The following is a 21,291-nucleotide window of genomic DNA, read 5'->3' on the forward strand; positions in this document are numbered from 1 at the left end:
CATTGCCCCTCCAAAAGTGGCCCGGGCGCGACCCTTTGCAGCTTTTGCAGCTTTCCCCTTCACTTCGGGCCAAGATCTGGACAGTCGGAAGCAGGACGGGCATGGACAGCCTCGATGGCGAAGCGCCCAATGACAAGTCAGGCCCCACACTTGTGTTGGACCTGTCATTGCTCTACGGGAAGAGCTATGGTGGCTATAAAAGGTGGCTAAGCAAATGCCCCTCTATCGCTCTCCATCTTTTAAACCTGCCCCTCACTCTTCTCTCAACACAACACTCAATCACCACACACCCATACACACACCCATAAATACACCCCGAACACAACTTCATCAAAATGTCCAACCCCAGGGTCTTTTTCGACATCACCATTGGCGGCGCCCCTGCCGGCCGCATCGTCATGGAGCTCTTTGCCGACGTTGTCCCCAAGGTGAGTACCCCGCCATCAGAGTCTGCGTTATGCTTCATGCCGCCATTTACTTTGCAACCCTGTGTTCGCGTAGACAATGGCTAACAAGCATCAATAGACCGCCGAGAACTTCCGCGCTCTCTGCACTGGCGAGAAGGGCACCGGCTCTTCAGGCAAGCCTCTCCACTACAAGGGCTCTTCCTTCCACCGCGTCATCCCCCAGTTCATGCTTCAGGGTGGCGACTTCACCCGCGGCAACGTACGTTGATACCATATCTCTTGCCAAGAAGACGAAAACAATTGGCTGACATATTACAGGGCACCGGTGGTGAGAGCATCTACGGCGAGAAGTTCGCCGACGAGAACTTCCAACTGAAGCACACTGGACCCGGTATCCTCTCCATGGCTAACGCCGGAGCTAGTATGTTTAGACCATTCCACCGACGTCACTGGCGATCGCAAGCTAACTCATGTTCTTAGACACCAACGGCTCCCAGTTCTTCATCTGCACCGTCAAGACCGCTTGGTTGGACGGCAAGCACGTCGTCTTCGGCCAGGTCAAGGAGGGTCTTGACGTTGTCCAGGCTGTCGAGAAGGTCGGATCCGGCAGCGGCTCCACCAGCAAGCCTGTTGTCATTGCCGACTGCGGTCAGTTGTAAATACTCGTCGCAGCTGAGAGTGTCGGTTCCGAGCAACGTGAACTGGTCAACCAAAACAATGATTCATGTCAGAAAAAACAGCTTGGAAGGTTGTGGAAACACGACTGGTGATTCCGTAGTGATATGACTGGGAAATGAGAAGCAGTGCGCACCCATATGACCTTGAGTGATAGTCTTGCAACTGTGATGTTGAATCTTCCAGCCCTGCGTATTCTAATGATCTGAATAAAGAAATACATGTCCTGAATCTGACGTCATTTCATATCTGTCGATTCAATCTACATGCGCAATCCGGAGTAGAGACCGTCATGGGACAGCATGAGGTATATTTGTAGACTGATGGTCGATATACGAATCTCCAAAACTCTATAGTAGACTGCGACGAGCATTGTGAAAGCCGTATACAACACTATCAATTGCTGGTGCATGAAAGTATGGCATCTATTGACAGTAGAACCAGTACAGCAACTGCCATGTTACTGTAGGAACTGACCTAGCTACCGATCAAATCATGTGAATACGCGTGTGAACCGTGCGTACATACATATGTATGCAAGAAGCACTACCCATTTGCTTTTTGATATTCCCAGCAAGAGCTGACATCCTTGTTGTTCCCAGGAAATCGTCTAGAGGTGTAAAGAAGGAAATATGTAGGGTTCCACTATGCTGGACTTAATACTTTTAAACGACTATGTAGGCGACAGTCTACCCGTTTGGTACGCCAAGGATGAGTAATTTGGTATGGTGGAGGAGAAAGTTAGTCAAAAGGACGTTGAGATGGTGTTGGTTGTGTTGTAGTGGGTGGGTGTAGTAGACGAGTGCAACGCTCAGGACACGTATCAGACGAAAGTAACAGAACGTAGTGACCTGGTCTTTTTCCGAGGATACAGAATTAGATATGTAGAAGCAATGTGAAACTACCATGTAGAAAGAAAAAAAACAAGTGATGAGAGCCTGTTGCCAGGCATCGAGATCCCTGATCTATCATACATACAATGTAGAAAAGAGACATTCACATGACCCACCCATCGGTAAGACAACCTACCGTACCAAACCCGTTTGGGTCATATCATGGTATGTGGCCACAGACAAGGTGTCTCAGCTCCACCCCCACCCGAGGATTATCGGTTAATATCGTAGCTTGTAGTTGGGTGAGGGCTAGATCTGAAGATGAACCGAAATCGAAACTGGGAAATAGCATTTCCTAGACTTGGATCGTCATGCGGTGGATGGAGATGTACAGATCTCGATGGGACGGCTCATGGATGTGCAGTGTGCAAAACGTCGATCTGGTTCCGCCATATACGCATACGTGGAGAAAGTAGGTGGGGTATCCCTCAGCCGTGGTAAGCCTAGAGTATGCGGTAGTCTGTGATAAGCGCCAATGGGCGTGGGGTTGGGGTTGTAAACAGCATGACTCTGGTATTGATCGTAGCATCGAGATGAACTCCTCCGCATTTTGACCAATAACGGTATCGATGTGTACAACTCGCGCCTTCTATGCAGTCGTCTTGTGCATAATGACCTGCTGTGGGGGAGGGTTTAGGCTGCAGTTCTAGGTCTACAGTCCTCGGAGGCGAAGCTTGAACAGCCTGTTCGCAGCTTCCCCAAGAGGAGTCCTCCAAGATTCTCGCGTGCAATTCATGGTTGCCTAGGTCGCTAGCTTGTTCAGGCTGCGGATAGCATTGCCACGCTGTCGTATATCGCCCTCGAGACGAAGTGTGGGGAGGGCTCGTGTAGGTATGTATGAGTCCTGCGAGTGGAGTAACAAGGGACGTCCCTACGTGGCTGAGATGGGTACCGTGCGCAGACTCATCGTCGCCAACTGTTTGGTCATTGTGCAGCAATCAGTGCCTTACCAGACACATAGCACTGAGTAGAGAATGGGCGCCGGAAACCGTTGACATGGATGAAGGGTAGAATGTCGCGATGCGCAACTCTTTGCAACCACACGGTCACACCGATTAATGTGGGATATGGCCAGAGCTGGTGTGACTCTGCCGGGTCTGACGGCTGGATAAGGCTATGCTGTGTCGTGGCTACCATGCCCGACTTCCACGTACTTGACGCTGATTGGTTCGATAATTTCTGATGAAGCAATATCCTCTTTCTGGAACCTGATGCAGACTCTAGTAAAGTGACGCACCAAAGTAATCCACGCATGGATGCTGCAAGCAGAGATTTTACCGCGGTGATGTAGTAGTCACGTGCGGCAGCGTCTTCAACATGCAATGTTTGGAGCGTTCTGTCTAACGCGCATGACGAATGCATGGATCTAGCAGTGTCTTCGCAATCGCTCGTGTCTGCGACGGTCAGTGCCTGGCAAACAAACGGCTGGAGGAGCTAGCGGGCGGACTGCCAGAGGCTGGTCCTTGACGACGCACCTGTGCAGCCTTACCGCAAGCTCCCGAGGACGAGGGCTTGAATATCGATTTAGCATACGACCCGACGATGATGGTACTGGAGACGTGCAGGTCCTACCGTTGCAGCTCGTACTACTAGACGTGACATATGACGTGTGGGAGCATTGGAGCATGGCACAAAAGCAACGTCTTTCCCATAGTCTTCCCACTATCTGCTGACAGCCGGGATAGGCCGTATAGCAACGGAGTTGATATTGAGCTCCGGACCATGCACGTGGGACGATCACTCTTCACCGAGGAGCGTCCCGTTGGCGCCCGGGTCCGACTTTCTCGTACGAAAGCCATGGGATGCTGGGCAGAGTCTGCGCCCGCTTTTGCGCCCGGCTTCATGGCGGGGCTACACTTGTGGCCTCAGTCCCGCAGTCCCGCACAAGTCGCGAGACGAAGCCAGCTGCCGAACGGCGCTGTGAGGACTGTCAGTGAGGGTTGAGCGAGGCGGCCGTGTGTTGGTCGTTGGCCGTCTAGGGCGGGCGATTGGCAGTCAAGCGCCAGTCATCTGTACAGACCCTGGCGGAGACAAATCATGTGGCCCGGGGTTTGGAGTGGAGGTGTAGGCCAGGGCGTGTCATTTGCTGGATGAGGTCAGGGCTATTCGTGTGCAGGCATGTTTGGTGAGCGGCGATCGCGCTTGCGAGGCATCATCGGCGTCGAGACCTGCCACAGCCCCGCGAGACAAGACTTCGTTCTTTGCACTCTCCAGGCAGCCCATTCCCAATATCCCACACGCTATATGCGCTTGCACAGCTGCACTTTGTATTAATCCCCATCGGCCCTTGCGTCCGCCTTGTGCCTCGTCACCTTTCCGCGACTTGTCTCAGACTGCTGCGCCGCCCACTCTACCCCGGCCTCACCTTCTACTTATACACTTGCTTTTGCGTTGCATGGCATTCTATAACCTATAGCCGCCCACTTATCGCCTTCTGCATTTCCACAAAGTACTCTTTTTAATATCATTGTCATCGTCACAGCCCATCATGGCTCCATCTTCAAACTGGCGCCAGTACCAATCCAGCAATAGCACCACTTCGGGTCGCAGCGAGCGCTCGTGCGACACTGCGCCAACAGAGTATAGCGACCGCAGACCATCGTTGGCCCAGAGCGAAACATGTCACGCCCGCATGCAGATGCGAAATCGAGAAAGGGATTATTTTGCGCCCCACGATGACTCCGACCGCTATCGGCAGCTGCCGCCCCGCATATCGGTCGACACGTATGCCTCGACGTCCGAGGAGGACGTCGCTGATGATGTCGACGATGTGCCCGACTACCATGTCCCAATATACCACCACGAGCCGCTGCCATGCGATGCCATTCCGACCACACCCCGCGACTTCGCCGAGCTCTTCCCCACGTCAAAACGCATATCAATACGACACGACGACTCGACCATTGATGGGAACATGAATCTCAGAGTAGACACGCAGGTGGAAGAAAGAGGGCATCGAAAACAGAGCTACACGCTCTTCCACCTCCGCATGCAGGATCTGCGCACCCGCCAGTTCTCTCTGCGTCGGTACTGCAGAGAGTCCGGGCGCGAGGTTTGCCACTCAATGCGCAAGTACCAGAAGCCGGCCACGGAAATGCGGCCAGTCCTGCAGCGCGCAAGCACAGCCCTCGCTAGTCTGGTTAAGCCCGACTCCCGCCCTTCTACATCGGCGGGTCTAAAGCGGGCGGACTCTGGCTACGACTCCTTCCATGGCAGTGCAATCGACGATAGCGAAGAGCCATTGGAAGCACGTCCCAAGGCCGTGGGCTACTCAAAGGGCCGTGCGCTGATACCAACAAATACCATCAAGCTTGAGTTCTCAAACTACGCACATCTCGATGTAAAGCGCCGTGGCGCCAAGTCGTACAAGAAGTATGCCTTTGAATACTGGGGTAACGACTATTCCTGGAAGCGTATCATTAAGAAGGAGGGCCGCGACCAACAGGAGTCCGTATCCTACTACCTCGTCCGCGACGACGACGATAAGGAGCCTCTGGCCCACATCTGTCCCGTAAAACTGACGCCGAACGAAGCGCGCGAGGAGGCTGCGCGGGGTGGCTGGGTGCCACCGTGCTATATGCGCATCACTGACGAGAAGATCTTGACTTCCGACTCCGACATCTCCGAGTAAGTAGTACACGTCAACGCGGCAGCCTGCATCAATCAGCTGATCATGTGAATAGTGTTGTTGTGGCGACAGGCCTCATAGCCCTCGCAGATGACTGCATCAAGCGACACTTCCACTCCAAGCAGAGTACGCAGATCCACATCCCTCTTCTGCGAAATTCGTCTTTCAAGATGGCCAATCTGGAATACATTGGCCCAAGACGACTCATCGATGAAATGTTCAATCGAAAACATCAAGATGGCCTCGTGTCGAAGAGGCGTCCTTCACCCGCCGTGCGACGTGTCTCGACATCGGTCTAGTTTTTTCCTTGTTTAGATCTTGTTCGAATATTGAGCATGTTGCTTTGGCACCCACTCCATTCACAGTCACAGCACGTTCTCGTACACTGTACGACCGAGCTGTCAGAACTGTTTGTTGGGACGCGGGTCCGTAGGCACCCGCTACCCCTTGTATCGTATCGTTGGTTGTCATCTTCCTTATTGTTCTTTGACGTTCGTCATGAGCAGGGCCTCATGAACTGCAACGTGCATGGCGTTGCTTGGTTGCTGCATTTGTTGAGCTCTTACTACGCAGTCTCTCGGAGCTGGGCATCCCAGCAGGACTCTTGGTGCATTTATTGCCATCTTCGATTCTGGTTCACCATGATCACTTGTTCATGATTGGATTTTAGTACACGCTACGATACCACTATTTTTGGAACGATTAATGACCAGAGCTTCGCATGCTCTTCTACAATTTGGCCTCCACCTTCCATGCGTGAGATGATTTTGGTGTTAACGTTGACGCGTGGAACTGCTACACACAAGGTCTTGGTGCCAAAGCTGTGCGAGTCACTCGACCTCCGATCATTTGACCACACATCCGTCGGCTCGATGTTTGCTTACGCGGCCGGGCCTGGAAGGCAACTGAACTCTACATTTTTGTGTCCGTCATGCCATTCAAATAGATCTGACAGGTGTCACAGCCGCCCCCATCGTGAGGCTGGTGAGAAAAGAATGCGCACCCAGCAACGTGGAAGTTACATCTTACGACAGCAAGAGGTGAATTTGCCATGGTCCATGCACCAACGCTTGTCAAGATACGTTGAGCTTCTGACAGGTCCTACCATGTCATTGTTTCGAAGTTCGTTGATGCGTCGTATAACACGAGCACAGAAATCCCGCTTTGCTGGATATCCCATTAGTATCAAGGCTACGCGAAGTAGGATAAAGCATAATAAAGCCGGATATATTTGGGTGGTGCTAATTTGACAGTCGGCATTGTTGTCAGGGTACTACCGAATGACTAGGAAGACACAGTACAAACTGGTGGAGGCAGGTACCCGCATTTCGTCACTGCCATGTGACTTGCTCTCGCCAAGACACCAAATGCAATTCACTCTAGCTTTTCAATCTGCCGTCGCTAAGCAGCACGGTTAGAGCAAGCGCCCTCCGCTTCCCGATCCAACGGCTGCCTCCCAGCTTACAACTTGTTTAAAATCTTTTCTGGTATCATGGTATCCCTGTGTCAATGCGAAGGACAAACAGGGGTTTCCAGAACACTACTGCAACATGTGCTGGCGCCAGTAATGATTTGCACTCATGGATTTACGCAATAAACTCGTCAGGTAGGGGTTTAGAGCATTATCATGAGGCAGCCACGGTTCTCGGTTGCATATACTGCATGCGGTCCTTCCCGTTGCAGACCTTGGTGAGCCCCCATGCCAGTTCTTACTGCGAGCTGCTGCCGACCAACCTTTTCCAACTCTCCGTACGGCTGCACTCCGCTTGAACCATCTCAGTCTTCCCGGCGGCCCGCCATGGATGGCGCTTGGTCGAACCAACAGTTTGGGTCGCACAGAACACCATTATCATTGGCTACGGAAATGGGCATTGTCAAAGCGGGTTGTGGCAGAAATTTGTCAGTTGGGAAAGATTATGAGCATGACACGGAGTCTTGCATACCTTCGTTACTCACTGCCACCATCATCTGCCCTTCTGTCTCAAAGTGAGGCTCTTCTCAAGATCTAGTATCTATAAGTACCTTTTCTTATCAAGACATTTCCAGAATCATCGTCACGCAATCCCCTTTTTCTCTACCATCGGGCCTTGTTCAAATCCTATACAACCCATCCCAATTGGCTTTACCTCTCTCGCCCTGCTTAAACACAGACATATTTACCATGACTAATCAAGATTCTTGGTCACAACGTCTTCGAGGTCTGTTCTTGCTTGTTCTTAAACACAAGTAAACTTTGCTGATACTTGAATAAGAACATTGCCTCGTGCGAGGTCTACAGGAGCCTCAGTATCAGGATCTCTCTGATCGCCGCGGTAAGCCAGCCCCTTGCCAAGCCTTCAGTCCATATCTGATAGCTAACTTTGGCACAGGAGGGAGAACAGCCTGGGCTACCGTGGTCACCGTCAATGGAATGAATTTCCAGGCGCGTTTCTGGTATGACGGCAACTATCTTCACCAAGCCAAGGAGGATTGCTCTGAAATTGCGCTACGGGCGCTGACTGGATTCACGAATTCGACCCAGGCGCCACCCCCGGCAAGCCACTATCGAACAATCGGGAATCATCGAGACCAGGGTGTGGCCTCTGGGTAGAAATTTAGTGAGCTCAATCTGACATGGGTGACTTGTCATGTTGGCGTGGAAGGATGTAGCGGCTAAGTCATTTTATCGTATCACTGCCTAGTTATAACGAATCTCTCTTTGGAATGAAGATGGTAGTTTTTTTCCTCCCGTTGTGTTCCAATGTCGTCGCTTCTTGGGTTGCTCAACTGTGGTACACTAACCCTTAGCGCAACTGCCAGAACGAAGTCCATAGCAGCTTCCCCCACCGTGATCTTCTTCCCGCACACCACACGCGACGAAATGATTCCCTTGGCTCGTATATCAGCGCCTACGGGTCTTGCGTCAATGAAACGCTCCTGTCGCCTAGTCACCATGCTGCGCGGTGCTACGATGTCATCCTTCAGCACTTTGGTGGACATCCTACTGCACATCTACGAAATGAAACTTTCTCGCAGCTTGGATGAAGCCAGCCGATACTTCTACAGGTACTAATGGAGAGACACAGGCGCCCGGCACCCTCTCCCCGCACGCGAGTCTGTACATCATGCGTTAGCTTCACTGCCGCCCCACGTGCACCGGCTTACGAACACACCATGCTTTCATAGAGCCCGGTATCCAGTGTCCGAGGAGCTTGCCTTCATGTAGGAGGTATACGAGCAGTCTCTACCAGGTAGGTGTCATATGCGGAAACATGGCTCGTGTTGTTCCCTCAATGGCTCTGCAGTGCGGCTCTACAATGTATCTCCGAAAGGGACCATGTGGAGCCACACGAAGAGTTCATGACAAGTTGACACACACCCAAGATTCGCTAACCCACGCTTGCGGCCATGAACCAATGCATCGGGCGTTGGGCTCGAAAACACATACGATCAGGCGCTCACGCACGCAGGGTTGCATCTGTCATTGAAGGAGCTGCTTAGACTCGTCGCATATGCATCCCATGTATTCGGCATGCTCGTGGCACCTTTAATGTGGGATCAAAGGAGCCAGGGTGGAAGACTCTGCCACGCTCTCGGAGGACATTCGTCCACGAAAAACGATAGCCTGCGCATGTACGCATCCCGGATAGAAAGCTTTTGGATTGCCGAACCCTCCAGGCGCCTACATCTTTATTGCAAGCCAGGGTATAGACAAACGAGGCTGCTTACCCACGACAGGCTCACTGCATGAAGGAAACAGAGGTTGGTGGCATACGTTTCATTGAACACCAAGACCACACATCTCGGATTCCGACAAACATCCGCGGAGTACGCCGCGAAAGACGTGTGCCGCGGGAATGGTGAGAGACGCCACAGTGTTTTCACGGAAAGTGACTTCGCATTGGCGCCTGTTGTCATTAGCTGCATACTGAACTACTTCGGCGTGAGTTAAAGCCAGTGAGAATGAAATATTCAGGGGCGATGCAGCAACCACTCTATCAAGGCATGACAATCATTCATACTGGAGTCCAAATAGTTCTAAGAAGGATCAGACCTCCTTTAAGAAAAAGCTGGAACTCCACTGATGGGTGTCAGCCACTTCCAAACATCGCTTAGTGTCAATATGATTCCAAGCTTACTGGCGCGCACACGATCGCAAGATAGGCCGAGCTAATCGGCAGTCATGCTTGACATCGCAAGCCAGGCGGCAACAGCTTCAGTTGAACGTCAAATCGGAGACATCATATGCAGACACTTATTGACGCATACTAAGTTCTGGACCCAGGTCTCAAGGCTTGGAATGCCTGCGCGCAATACCTACCTTCACTCCCTGCAACAGTCTCAATGCAGATCGCGCCGTTGCTCCCCGGACCCCCCGGCCTAGTTGTGTGGAAAGCATACTCTCCCCCACTCACTTCTCTCTGCCTACCTACACTCCCGCCGCGAGATTACAGATCACGTCGCATTTCACTCTCGTTTGAACGACTAGCCCACTCTGTCGACGCCTCCACGATCACACGTTCTCGCCGGCAACCACAACGATCCGCTTCGAACGCATAGTCGTTCGCTACTCCACCGTTTACCTTGCAGCATCGACTTGTGACTCCCAACACATATCAGCTAGTGGCGATAGATGGCTCGGGGCTCCAGCAATAGGTCTCACAACCTTTTCTGAGCTGAAACGTCATACACCAGACCCATTGGACTGCCTATAATGAACATTGCCTTGATGAGGAAGCACCTCCAACCCATCGATGGAACCAGAGGCATTCATCAGTACTATCACGCTTCGGCTGCAGGGGCTGCAGATCAATTGGATGCTAAAGCGCAGTAACCCCAAGTACGCCGAACTGTAGCCGTTGAAGATAAGCTGGAGGCATGCTTCTACCAGGGTTGTTCCTCAACACTCAAGTTCAGTTGTTGACAGTACTAGCTATATCACCACATTCCACCATCCCCATATCGACGAGCTCCCATCGAATCCGACAGTAAATGACGAATACAGTCTAGCTCTGATATCCTCGAAGCGAGAACCAGAGCGTATGGGAGGGCAATATACACGGCGCCAGAAAGCAAGCCACACAGATGATGGGAGGCTTTCCATCATGCATGTGCAGCTTATCCGTTCCGTTCCACAAACCTGAACGTTGGGTTGTATACATGACGCTCCTGTATGTACTCGGTCACCTTCTGCACTGGGGTGGCACAGCTGCGAAGTACATACCTCATATGGACGGCCGCGGAAAAAGGAATTGTTCGCCCCTCCTGAGCATTTGGACGATATGATTTGCCCCCTGAGAAGGTTCACCGACCCAAAGGGCCTGATCTGTTATACGGGGCATACGTGCACGAATTTTCACAGAACCACATATCCAATATTGCTAGCACGAGCGATAAGATGACTACGGTACTGCTGTGTGATCATGAGTAGCATGTCACACTACACACAACAAGGAAGATGGCAGCTGAGAGAGGTCTTACTCCTGCTGAGTCGGGCCTTCAACCACAAGCAGACGGAACTCCGAGGGTGGATCATGAATCTTCACTATAGCGCAAAGATCCCTCGGCAAGTGCGGCAAGATTATGATTACTGAGAACAGCTCAAACGGGCGACTACCAACTAAGAGCAAATGGTCCGCACCATCTGAAGGTACCATACCTGTGGGTTCGCACAGACGGTCAAAAGTTGCATAGGAGATGGGAGGTTTTGTGGATCTCGTTCGCAGCAGCAGTGTAGGATGAAGGATGCGTATCCATAGCAGGCACGCGGCTGAGGACCCAGCACTGGACGCATGACATTGCATGATAGGATAGTCGTCAGCGACTTCTTTGGGAGCGCAGCATTGTGTCCAATGAATGTCAGGCCACGTGAGTGTCGGACCGACCCGAATCCCGTATCGGCGCGCCTTCCGCTGACTAGGGCAAGCTTGTAGGGGGGATTGAGTTTGAGAAGAAACTCTTCACTCCATCGTCTCATCATGTCCTGCCCCCCGTAGAACTCACTGTTTGCGTGATTAACAATACAGGAATGGAGACCACATGAATGACGTGACTGTCGGCTAACTGCTGCCGACTGGCTCCTGCTACAATTTCTGCCGTGACGTTGCGCATGCGTATGCTGATGCGCTACTACGACGCACGGCTTCCCGATGGGCTCCAATGAGCTTGCGCTCACCACGTCTCATGACTTGAGTCCGAGGAAGCCGAGAGCTCCATTTTCGGTGTCGCAGAGCTGGAGTACAGCTTCACGCCCGGCGGACTCTGCTATCGTCGTTACCTTCACTGCACGCCCTCTTCGAGCAAGCACCCTGACAGCTACTTACTGTTCTACTCAGCAACAAACCATGTTGACAGTATAGATTGTATGCTCCCATGCCCATGGAGGCGTTGCGTTCCCTTCCCCCATCAGCCGTCACAAAACCACAACCACCATCATGTCGTTCGTTCAGATTTGGTCCGCAGGAAGAGCGACCCAGATTTCATTTGGCACGAGTCTCGGATGCTCTATACAACAAGCCAACTGAGTTCTTCTCAGTGTCAATCCTTCACCATCGCCTTAGCCTGTCTCGAACAGGCGCCATGGATGATATTGAGCATGCGGGTACCGCTCCTTTCAGACACGGGAGTTGACAAGACCAAGGGCGCGCCTTGGGACGAACGATACCGCCGAATGGATGCGTGTTCACCTGACGGACTAGACGCAAACCACCTGCCGTCCTACCACCTTTCGCGCGATCTAGACGTAGTGACGCCATGGTACACTGTGGAAATACAACAACACCACCGCAAAGTGCGTCGCGATAAACTACCCTTTACTCCACAGATCACCTATAGCGGACATCTTCAAATTGTACCCCGGTTATGGGCATGCGCTGGCAGTGTTCGATACCGATATGGCCAATTCCACAGGAACACGTCACAACATTACGATAACAGAGACACAGACAAAAGCACTTGCTAAGCCCTTCGAGCTTGACGATCGATGATAACGGCTAGTTGTCGGCGGAATCAGTTGGCTACAGGAGATGCTGAGACATTCCAGATAGGTCGCTGAACACAGCTATCGGCCACTTTATCGTGATTCGACCCCTTTTCTCTATCGCGAGTATGCGCTTTATATCATCGATACACAGAGATTCGCCGCGGCCTCGGGATGGTCGACAAGATACGGAGGTCTACGGTTCAAGCTCTTCGCACACATCTGCGTTGTCGTCGTACTACGGTTGCACTACGGGCCGGGCGGGAAGTTACCTATCCTCGTGCTATACGTCGGAAGCGCGCCAGCTCCCGCCTTACACCCGCATCGGAACTAGCAACGGTTGTTTGGGATCCGCCCCACCAAGACGGTTACTGGCTTCCCTCCAGCAACATGAGCGTTACCTGCTATTCAATGCGTATGCAGGATATAATGGCTTGCACTACCAGCAGCAACAGCGTCATTTGCGAGAGTATGTTTTTGGCACGGCCCGATTAACAAGAAATAGTCCATGGGCGCATTCACGAACTTCAACATCAACATGAAGCCGCCACCCTGCGCCTCTCTACTCTATAAACCTTATACGCCACAGCGGCGGGTTTCGTCGACGCCACACTGCATGATGCGTCCGCCCCCACACAAACCAAACCCCGACGTCTGCACGTCTCGAGACGCGTTCGTTTAGACACTCGTTCGGTCACGATTACGCGTTCCCTACCGCTCCTCCGCTCCAACGAACCCGTAGCTTCAACGATTCCACATAGCGTCCATGACACTGCGCTTCTGGTAGGCCAACAACACGGTTGCCGAGGTAACGGACGACACAGTGAAGATGTGAATCGTAATTCTGCGTCAAGCTTCTCGTGCTGGAGAAGGGAGCTAAGGCATAGGAGGCTGTAGACAATGAGGTGCGCGCTGTAGGTATGGGGGTGTGGAAGACATAGAGTTTGTTGATGCGGGGGGGTCGAGAGAAGTTACGGGAAACGGACTAGACTACTCAGATGGAACGCCTGAACATGGGTGCCGCTGTAGTATGTTGCGGTTGTATAAAAGTGATATGGGATATATGCACAATTCTGCTCTTAGATATGCGGAATACAGCTTACTTTCTAGCACTCTGCTCAATTCCGCCAAGGAGACAAGTGACATACAACTCCATATCATTCGTGTAAGACGTTGAGGTCTTCGTATATCTATAAACGTGTTGACCCATCATTCCTCAGAACGTAGTCTATCAAAGCACCACCACCAAAAACTCCATTACCAATGCCCCAACCATCTTTTTCATCCTTTCGTCCTCATCTAATGAGCCTCACCATTGCCATTCACACTCCCCTGCCTAACCATCCAAGTAAGCAAATCAACCTTTGTAACGACACCTACAGCCCTCGTCTCGCCATCCACCCTCTCCGTAACCACAGCCGCACTATTCCACTCAAAGAACTTGTTCAAATCACTCAGACTAGTCTCCTTTGTGATTTCCACAAACTCGCGACGACCTTTATGACCCGCCTTTTGCGTATTCTTTGCATTGTCGCCGTCAAGCGACAAGCGACCCAGGTCCTTGACAACCTCGTTCAGCTTGCGGAAATCAAACATGACGGTTTCGACGGCCGATTTGGGCGTTGCGCGACCCGCGGCAATGTACGATAGGAGGTTGCCGAGGGTGACGAGGCCGACGAGTTTAGCTTTTCCCGCCGCAGAGTATGTGCTCACGGGGAGCTGGTCGAAGCCCTTTTCCCGCATGGTTTCTATGGCTTCGCTGCAGGGGGAGTGGGCGGGGATGGTGGTGACGGGTTTGAGGCGGAGGGAGGCGATTGTGGCGCTGTGGAAGGGGTCGGTTTTCTTGCTTGTCGAAAGGCGGCGGAGGGAGGCGGCGGGTGTGTGCGGGGGGGTGGGAGGGAGGAGGTCGTTTGCTGCGAGCCAGTCGTCGTCGGCGAACTGTGGGGATGTTTAGTTTTATGGAAGATGGGCATAGGAGTGAATGTGAGGGGACGTACCTTGCTGAGATAGCTCCTGATGCTGTCGGGGAGTATGACTACTACGACGTCGTCCTCGGTGAGGTTCATGTCCTTTGCAGCTTCGACCATGGCTGCCATTGCGCTGCCAGACGAACCACCGCATAGGATGCCTTCCTCGGAGATCAATCTGCGCGCATACAGGAAGGACGTCCGGTCTTCTGTCTTGTACCACTTGTCTACAATCTTCTGGTCCAAGACATCAGGAATGAAGTCGTATCCAATGCCCTCGACCTTGTAGCCCTCATTCACGCGTTCATCGTTCAGGCTTGGAGGAAGAGCGAGGATACTGCCATGAGGATCTGCCGCCACAATCTTGACATCCTGCTTGTGTTTTCTCAGACCACGCGCAAGCCCTGTAATAGTACCGCCGGTACCTGCACCAGCCACAAGACAGGTAATCTTGCCCTCGGTCTGTGTCCAGATCTCCTCGGCCGTGCCGTACTCGTGCGCGAGCGGGTTATCAGGGTTGGAGTACTGGTCCAGGATATGCGCATTGGGGATCTCCTTGACCAGGCGCCTGGCAACGCCAATGTGGCTCTCGGGACTATCCCACGCCGCACTCGTCGGCGTTCGGATAATCTCTGCCCCAAGCGCCTTGAGAACCGCCACCTTCTCCGGGCTCATCTTCTCGGGCAACGTGATGATTGTCCTGTAGCCCTTGACCGCGCCGATCAGCGCAAGCCCGATACCCGTGTTGCCGGATGTGGGCTCGATGAGTGTGTCACCGGGCTTTATGCGGCCAGACCTCTCGGCTTCCTCGATCATGCGCAGCGCGATACGGTCTTTGACACTGCCGCCGGCATTGAAGGCTTCGACCTTTGCGTACACGGTGGCGCGGATACCGAGAGACTGAGGGATCTTGTTCAGGCGGACGAGCGGCGTGTTGCCGATTTGCTGGGTAATGCTGTCCATGACGACGGGCGGGATAGCGGGGCGAGTTTTGGTCGACATTATCGCGGTTTGTGGTGTTGAGAATCGTGGGAGCGACAGTCTTGAGTACGTCTATAAGTATATGTGGAGTATAGAGGAGAAGAAATTGACGCGGAAAAATAAAAGGCAAGTATCCACACGTCAAAGGCGAGAAAAATGTCACTCACGATAGCGTGGACGTAATAAACTCCCAAGGTTGTCGCAAAGGGACGGCAATTCAATTAGCCCGCCACTACCCGCCGCTAGTTCGGCCGATGATCTCCACCGCTAACGCAGCCTTGCACGGCTAGCCGAATCCGGCGTCACATCAGCCCACCGAATCCGCCCTTACAACTCTATTACTGTGGCAAGGGCCTTTGGCGGGTCACCTGGCGTGGATATACGTGTTTTTGAACCTACAGAGTAAATCTAGAAGACCCTTCGCAAGAGACGGCCAAAGTCACTATCATCCTAACGAGGGGCAATACGATCACGTCACCCATGCGTTTGGATTGGCGTCCTGCTGACGTGATTGAGATGAAAATCACATCACTGGAAGTCTTCTTCGCACTGGAACGTTTCTGGGATATCAGACGTCTCCTAGAAATTTGAGCAAATGAGCTGATCGACTGCCTACTTGTTCATATCAAGATGTCGTCACTCCGAGACGGGAATAATTTTGAAACGAGTGTATTGGGTTAGACTATCTAGGAAACTAAATCAACACAGGACACAAGACCAAACGGAAGAAAACAATCACAGAATGCAAACGAGATGGTACTGAGAAGAGGGTAGGGAAGAAAAACAATGCGCAAGAGTAATGAAGCAACGAGATACCGGGGGATGGTTAGATTGATTGTATGCGTCCAAGCACACACCTAGACGAAGCAAAGCTTCATTCTATGCACATTCGCATGATCCAACAGATTGTAGTCGAACAGAGGAGGCCTAGTCTCGTCGGTCTGCCAGAATATTAGTATCTCGAAACCTGACAAGCCTTTGACCAACTTACACTCTTGGCAGCCCTCTCTATGAACTCATCGCCCGTTTTCTTAATGGTATTTTCGGTCAAGGCCCAGTCAAAATTCTCCCCACAAATCCTTGCCTGCAATACGCGGTTGATATCGTCGTGTCCGGGGAGTGCGGTGTCGTGATCGAGTTCGAGCATTTCGAGCGGATAGAAATCACCTCGTTGGTCCCGTGCGAGAGGTAGCTCCGGATGGCAGATCTCTGACTTGCCGTCGAGGATGACTGCTCCAAGTCAGTACTGAATCTTATAGTTTAGAAAGACGAAGAAAAGGGAACGAGACTTACATTTGTTGAAGTACTCATAGACGGTGTAATCCTGGACGTTCTTGTTCACGTTAGGAACCCGATGCGGAGGACATAGGTTGCAGATCCTGAAACTACAACCGTTCTCCGGCCGTTCAAATTCATCCTCGCTTCCGGGTCCACTGAAAGGTGGGTTCCCCCCAGGAGGATAGATTCGTCGAACGACTAGACCACGAAAGATGTTCAAGGGTGCCCTCAAGTTGTGTATCGTGAGTTTCACGTCTTTGGCGAGTTCTCCAAAGATATTGAAGAAGAGTTGGTCCAATCTCTGCTTCTTGGCCCAAGGAACAATGTCGAATTTAAGCTCCAGTTTCTTGGAGATGGGGTGGAATGACGGGGAGAAGCGAATTCGAAGGTCAGTCTTGGGAGAGGTGGTGTCATTCTCCGGGCCGTTGGCCAGTAGGCGGATAGGCTTGTAGCTCGATGCTTGTGGTAAGGATGGGAAGAACTCGGCATCGGCGTCGTAGAGCGAGCAAGGTTGCTTGGGATTTGTCGCGCGAGCGCGTAGGAAGTACCTGATGGTCTTCCAGTAGAGGTCTGGCATCGTTTTATCACTGCATTTTATGCCTTCAAAGAGACTACAGTAGATGTATTCTTTCTGTGGCTCGATACCTTTGATCCCTTCGTGGACACGCGTCATGGTCTTGAACACTGAAATGACCCCTTCACCCAGTTCGCGTTTCACCTCTGCAATTTCGGAGATGTAGAAGGGCATAATGAGGAAGTCTTCGTAGGGGCCTCCTCGCGTATCAATGACGATTGAGTCTCGGATTACTTTGCTGGTAACGATGTCTTCGAGCATAAGTTTCAGTGCGTTGTGGCGTACTCTACGACTCATGATTGGATTCATTACTGAAGCCGTTTCGGTCCCTGTCCCGACTCGTTTGATGTAGAATGCAGGAAGACTAGACATCTTGTAAGTCAATTGTCCGATGGAAGTTCTCGTATGTGGTGGGAATGTGAAGGGCCGTTTTGCACCCCTGGCAGTGTCCAATGGACCCTTCTTTGCTATTATCCTGTTCTCAAGGCCTGATTTTAGATCGTCACCAGGCCCATTCATGTAGGAGGTCTGGGGGAAATCGTCAGTTTGAGGTGATGATATAGAGCTCGAAGGAGCAGAGCGGATGTAGGCGGTCACATTCTCCCTTAGTGAGCTATCTTCGTCCCTCTTAACCTCTTTAGCAGGGTCTTGGGTACTCTTCGACTTTTTCATAGTTTCGAAACGGCCGCGTTAGTTCGATCTGCGAGTAAAAGACTAGTCAGAAAAATGGGAATCAAGCAGTGAACCAGGGAGGACTGAACCGGTGTGATGGCCAGCCCTGGGTGTGAATCCGGCCCCTACTTATGTGACTTGCAAATTACGACATCCTGGTTGCCACAAGTCACTCGTTCCTGATATGGTCACGGCCAAGTACCCCGAAGTGTGCTTGCCTCTGCGAAGCTCACCATGACGCACGCAGATGCGCACATGTTGATTGTTAGGAGGTCACCGGCCATGTGTATGTTTGCGGCGACAAGCGGGCTACTGAGTTTCCTCATAACTTGCTACAAGTCGTTGCTAGCAGCATCATCAATGCTGGTGTTGAGTGGTGGCAGAATAGTGACGTCGAAGAAGGGCAGGAGCACTCCTGGTAAATTACATAATCCAAGTTTTTGCGCACGGCCCCTAACCATACGTCGTACGAAACGATACCTTTGAGACTTCTCAACTCCGAGGGCTGTGTGATAACAAGACACATCAGAGATCTAGAAGATGCGTCTCACGGACCGATGGATCAAAACAATCCACTTTCTCGTTCCCATTCGGCATCTCAGTGAGCGTACGGCAAGCTTGGAAGGCAGGAACTACTATGTGTACACCAGAGGTCATCCTCAGTAAAGCGAACGGCCCTACAACTAGAAACAAATCTCAAGTTGTATTCTAATGCAGTGTGAGGCGATGTCCCATGGTTGGTAGCGTATCCATATAGTGATAGCGTTTCTGCCATCGTTATTATTTTCTCAAAACTGGGTATTCGATGCTCCAACGATTATCCGACCACCCGTCTATCAATAACCCTACCCCTATTCAGCCTCACAATTGTTCGGCAATCCACTCCCACCACTTATCCATATCAGCCCCCTCCTTACCAGCAACCACATTACCACCAATCACTTGCACATTCGTCCCACTCTCCCGCATCTGCTCAAAAGTGAAAAAGCCCTCTCCACCCTCACCGAGCCATTCCTTCTCCTCATCTACATCATCCTCTCCGCCACTCAGTGCCGCTCCAGCATCCCTGAGTGCCTTTGCCTTGTTACTCCTGACCTCTGTGATGGTCTTCTCCAGCAGATCCTTCACCAGGTGCGGGGGCAGCGCAGTAAAGAGGTCCATCTTGTTGGCAGCAACGAGGACAGGAATTTCCTTTGGTCCCTTGCTCGAAGTTGCGTTGGTGTAGCGTTTCTGGAGTGAGAGCAGGATGTCGTGGAGATACTCTGCAGCTTCGTTCAAGTTGGTTTCGTTGCTCAATTGGGCCGAATCGACTACGAAGATGATTGCGCGAATGTTCTTCAGGTCGGCGATTTGCGCGGTGGCATAGTGGCGCAGTTTACCATGGCCGGGCGTGTCGATGAGGAGGAAATTGCGAGAACGTTCAAAGGCTGGGTCGCCTGGTGAGCGGTAGTGTGAGGACGCCGGCACGTGTGGGCTGGGCAGGATGGCGGAGACGGTGAGAGGCGTCGTGGATGTGTGGGTTTGGGTTGTGGTATTGCGCTCCGCCTGCATATGTGTTAGAAATATCACATTAAAAACCTCTTGCCCTATGCAGCCATTGAGCCATGCATGGAACGGAAGCGGATCGTACCAATGTTGTAAAGGCAGTCTTTCCGCCACCACTCGGCCCGACAAGCAGGAAGGTGGGTAACTGTGCAGCGGCGGCAGCCTTCTTATACAAGAGCGCATGGACTATTATCGGCAATCCCAGCGCGACAATGATTGTAATGAAGATGATAGTGAGGTTTGGCGAGAAGGCTGCAGTGAGCCAGCTGTCCTGATCATACCACGCCATACCGACTGAGGAGGTCCTTTGAGATTGCGCAGAGTGCGCTGTGTATCTTCCCGATGGACTGGCGACAGGTGGTAAGAGTCGCGTGGCTCTGAAAGCGCCTGGTGTGCAGGGTAACGCGTGTGTGTTTAGCGATGACGTGACATTGTGGTCGGCGAGACTCTCAGCTCCGTCAAAGTTTCGGTGGCCGACCCCTGGGCGGCGCCAGGACCGCGGGGAAGCGGAAAGACCTCACGCTAGTAAACTGGCAAGAGCTTACGGGAACCTCATGCTTTCTGTTTCCATCTCAACTGACTTGTAGGCCATCTTCTGAAGCCACAATTCGTTGCATGGGGAGTCATGAATGATCTATTAAAGTGCGCAAGACGGAGGTGTACGGAAAAGCCCTCACCCCGCGAAAGTACCCTGACTCGCGGAACATCACAATCAGGACTGCGATTACTATGGTAATCGAAAAGGGCCGCCTGCATTCGACAACTATCACAAGCTTTTGGGGACTATATAATCATACAATTGGACAAGGGGCCACCGTAATTAGCCTTTCCGTGCGTCGTTAATCTCCCGTCCCGTCGCTGACCGTGCTACAGTTGCTCGCGAACCTACAGGTCCCCACACTCCAACCGATATTGCATGCCTTTATCCCTGATGACCCGCCGACCTAAAGACCATTTCTGACCATGACCCATTACTCATAAAGCCATAAATTGCTGCCACTGCTCAGCTTACACCGATGAATTCCGAAGGGCATTTGTCGACGCGACCAAACAGAGACAGCATCAAGGAGAAGGGTATGATCGTCGACTTTTTTACCCGCATGCGCCATGCATTATGCATCCGCATCCATGATTCCTAATATGTGCCCATGCCTTAACACCATTTGCACAGCTCTTAATGCAGGAAGGCAACCATCACGAACAAAGAACCGAAAAGAAAAAACGTGAAACTGCAAGAAAAGAAAAAAGACAGTGAGATCGTGCTTCATGTACGTCATACAGGTCATGACAAGATGAGCCGCTAGATGGTGCAGGATTAAACATGTTGTGTGATGATAAAAGGAAAAGATAGCAGAGAGAAAATTGGACCAGCGGGCGACAGACCACATGTCATGGCAGTTCCGGAAGTCCTGCATGACCGGCTCGGGTTCCACGACAACGAATGTTGAGGGTACGCATGCTGAATGCAGTAATCCGCTAGGAATTTCACTGCGACCAACATGCCCAAGACATGCGGTATAGCCTTGTCATGCGTCGTGTACACCCCTTCGCAGCATCCTTGCTTTGTCATGCCGTGTTGATTCGCCTAGTTTTAGTCCGTGCGTCGTTCGTTCAGGATGTGGTGGAAGTGCGGGGGTCTCGCTCGCGTTCGGATTTGCAGGGGATTGGGGTACAGTAACAATAACAAAGCCGCCGCAGAACCAAGAAGCGGTC

General features: G+C 52.0%; 6 protein-coding genes across 6 annotated transcripts; 3 read left to right on the forward strand and 3 right to left on the reverse strand.

Moving 5' to 3' along the window:
- Positions 1-335: 335 nt before the first annotated feature.
- Positions 336-1,066, forward strand: PtrM4_072620 (PpiB, Peptidyl-prolyl cis-trans isomerase (rotamase); the record flags this gene model as incomplete). The annotated part of the gene is made up of 4 exons (XM_001941441.2): positions 336-428; positions 526-666; positions 726-828; positions 888-1,066. 4 exons carry the CDS (start codon positions 336-338, stop codon positions 1,064-1,066), a joined length of 516 nt encoding a protein of 171 aa, XP_001941476.1.
- A 3,397-nt stretch (positions 1,067-4,463) lies between these two features.
- On the forward strand, positions 4,464-5,902 carry PtrM4_072630 (uncharacterized protein; the record flags this gene model as incomplete). The annotated part of the gene is made up of 2 exons (XM_001941440.1): positions 4,464-5,602; positions 5,659-5,902. 2 exons carry the CDS (start codon positions 4,464-4,466, stop codon positions 5,900-5,902), a joined length of 1,383 nt encoding a protein of 460 aa, XP_001941475.1.
- A 1,862-nt stretch (positions 5,903-7,764) lies between these two features.
- Positions 7,765-8,193, forward strand: PtrM4_072640 (uncharacterized protein; the record flags this gene model as incomplete). The annotated part of the gene is made up of 3 exons (XM_001941439.1): positions 7,765-7,801; positions 7,856-7,915; positions 7,973-8,193. The coding sequence occupies 3 exons, from the start codon at positions 7,765-7,767 to the stop codon at positions 8,191-8,193; spliced, it is 318 nt and encodes a 105-aa protein (XP_001941474.1).
- A 5,667-nt stretch (positions 8,194-13,860) lies between these two features.
- Positions 13,861-15,530, reverse strand: PtrM4_072650 (CysK, Cysteine synthase; the record flags this gene model as incomplete). The annotated part of the gene is made up of 2 exons (XM_066105994.1): positions 13,861-14,403; positions 14,559-15,530. The coding sequence occupies 2 exons, from the start codon at positions 15,528-15,530 to the stop codon at positions 13,861-13,863; spliced, it is 1,515 nt and encodes a 504-aa protein (XP_065964621.1).
- Positions 15,531-16,366: 836 nt separating this feature from the next.
- Positions 16,367-18,033, reverse strand: PtrM4_072660 (uncharacterized protein; the record flags this gene model as incomplete). Its single annotated transcript, XM_001941437.1, has 3 exons — positions 16,367-16,450; positions 16,501-16,739; positions 16,803-18,033. 3 exons carry the CDS (start codon positions 18,031-18,033, stop codon positions 16,367-16,369), a joined length of 1,554 nt encoding a protein of 517 aa, XP_001941472.1.
- Positions 18,034-18,894: 861 nt separating this feature from the next.
- PtrM4_072670 (GTPase) lies at positions 18,895-19,867 on the reverse strand (the record flags this gene model as incomplete). The annotated part of the gene is made up of 2 exons (XM_001941436.1): positions 18,895-19,578; positions 19,664-19,867. 2 exons carry the CDS (start codon positions 19,865-19,867, stop codon positions 18,895-18,897), a joined length of 888 nt encoding a protein of 295 aa, XP_001941471.1.
- Between the last annotated feature and the right edge of the window lie 1,424 nt (positions 19,868-21,291).

This window comes from Pyrenophora tritici-repentis, chromosome 2 (assembly GCF_003171515.1).
Source record: "Pyrenophora tritici-repentis strain M4 chromosome 2, whole genome shotgun sequence".
NCBI lineage: Eukaryota > Fungi > Ascomycota > Dothideomycetes > Pleosporales > Pleosporaceae > Pyrenophora > Pyrenophora tritici-repentis.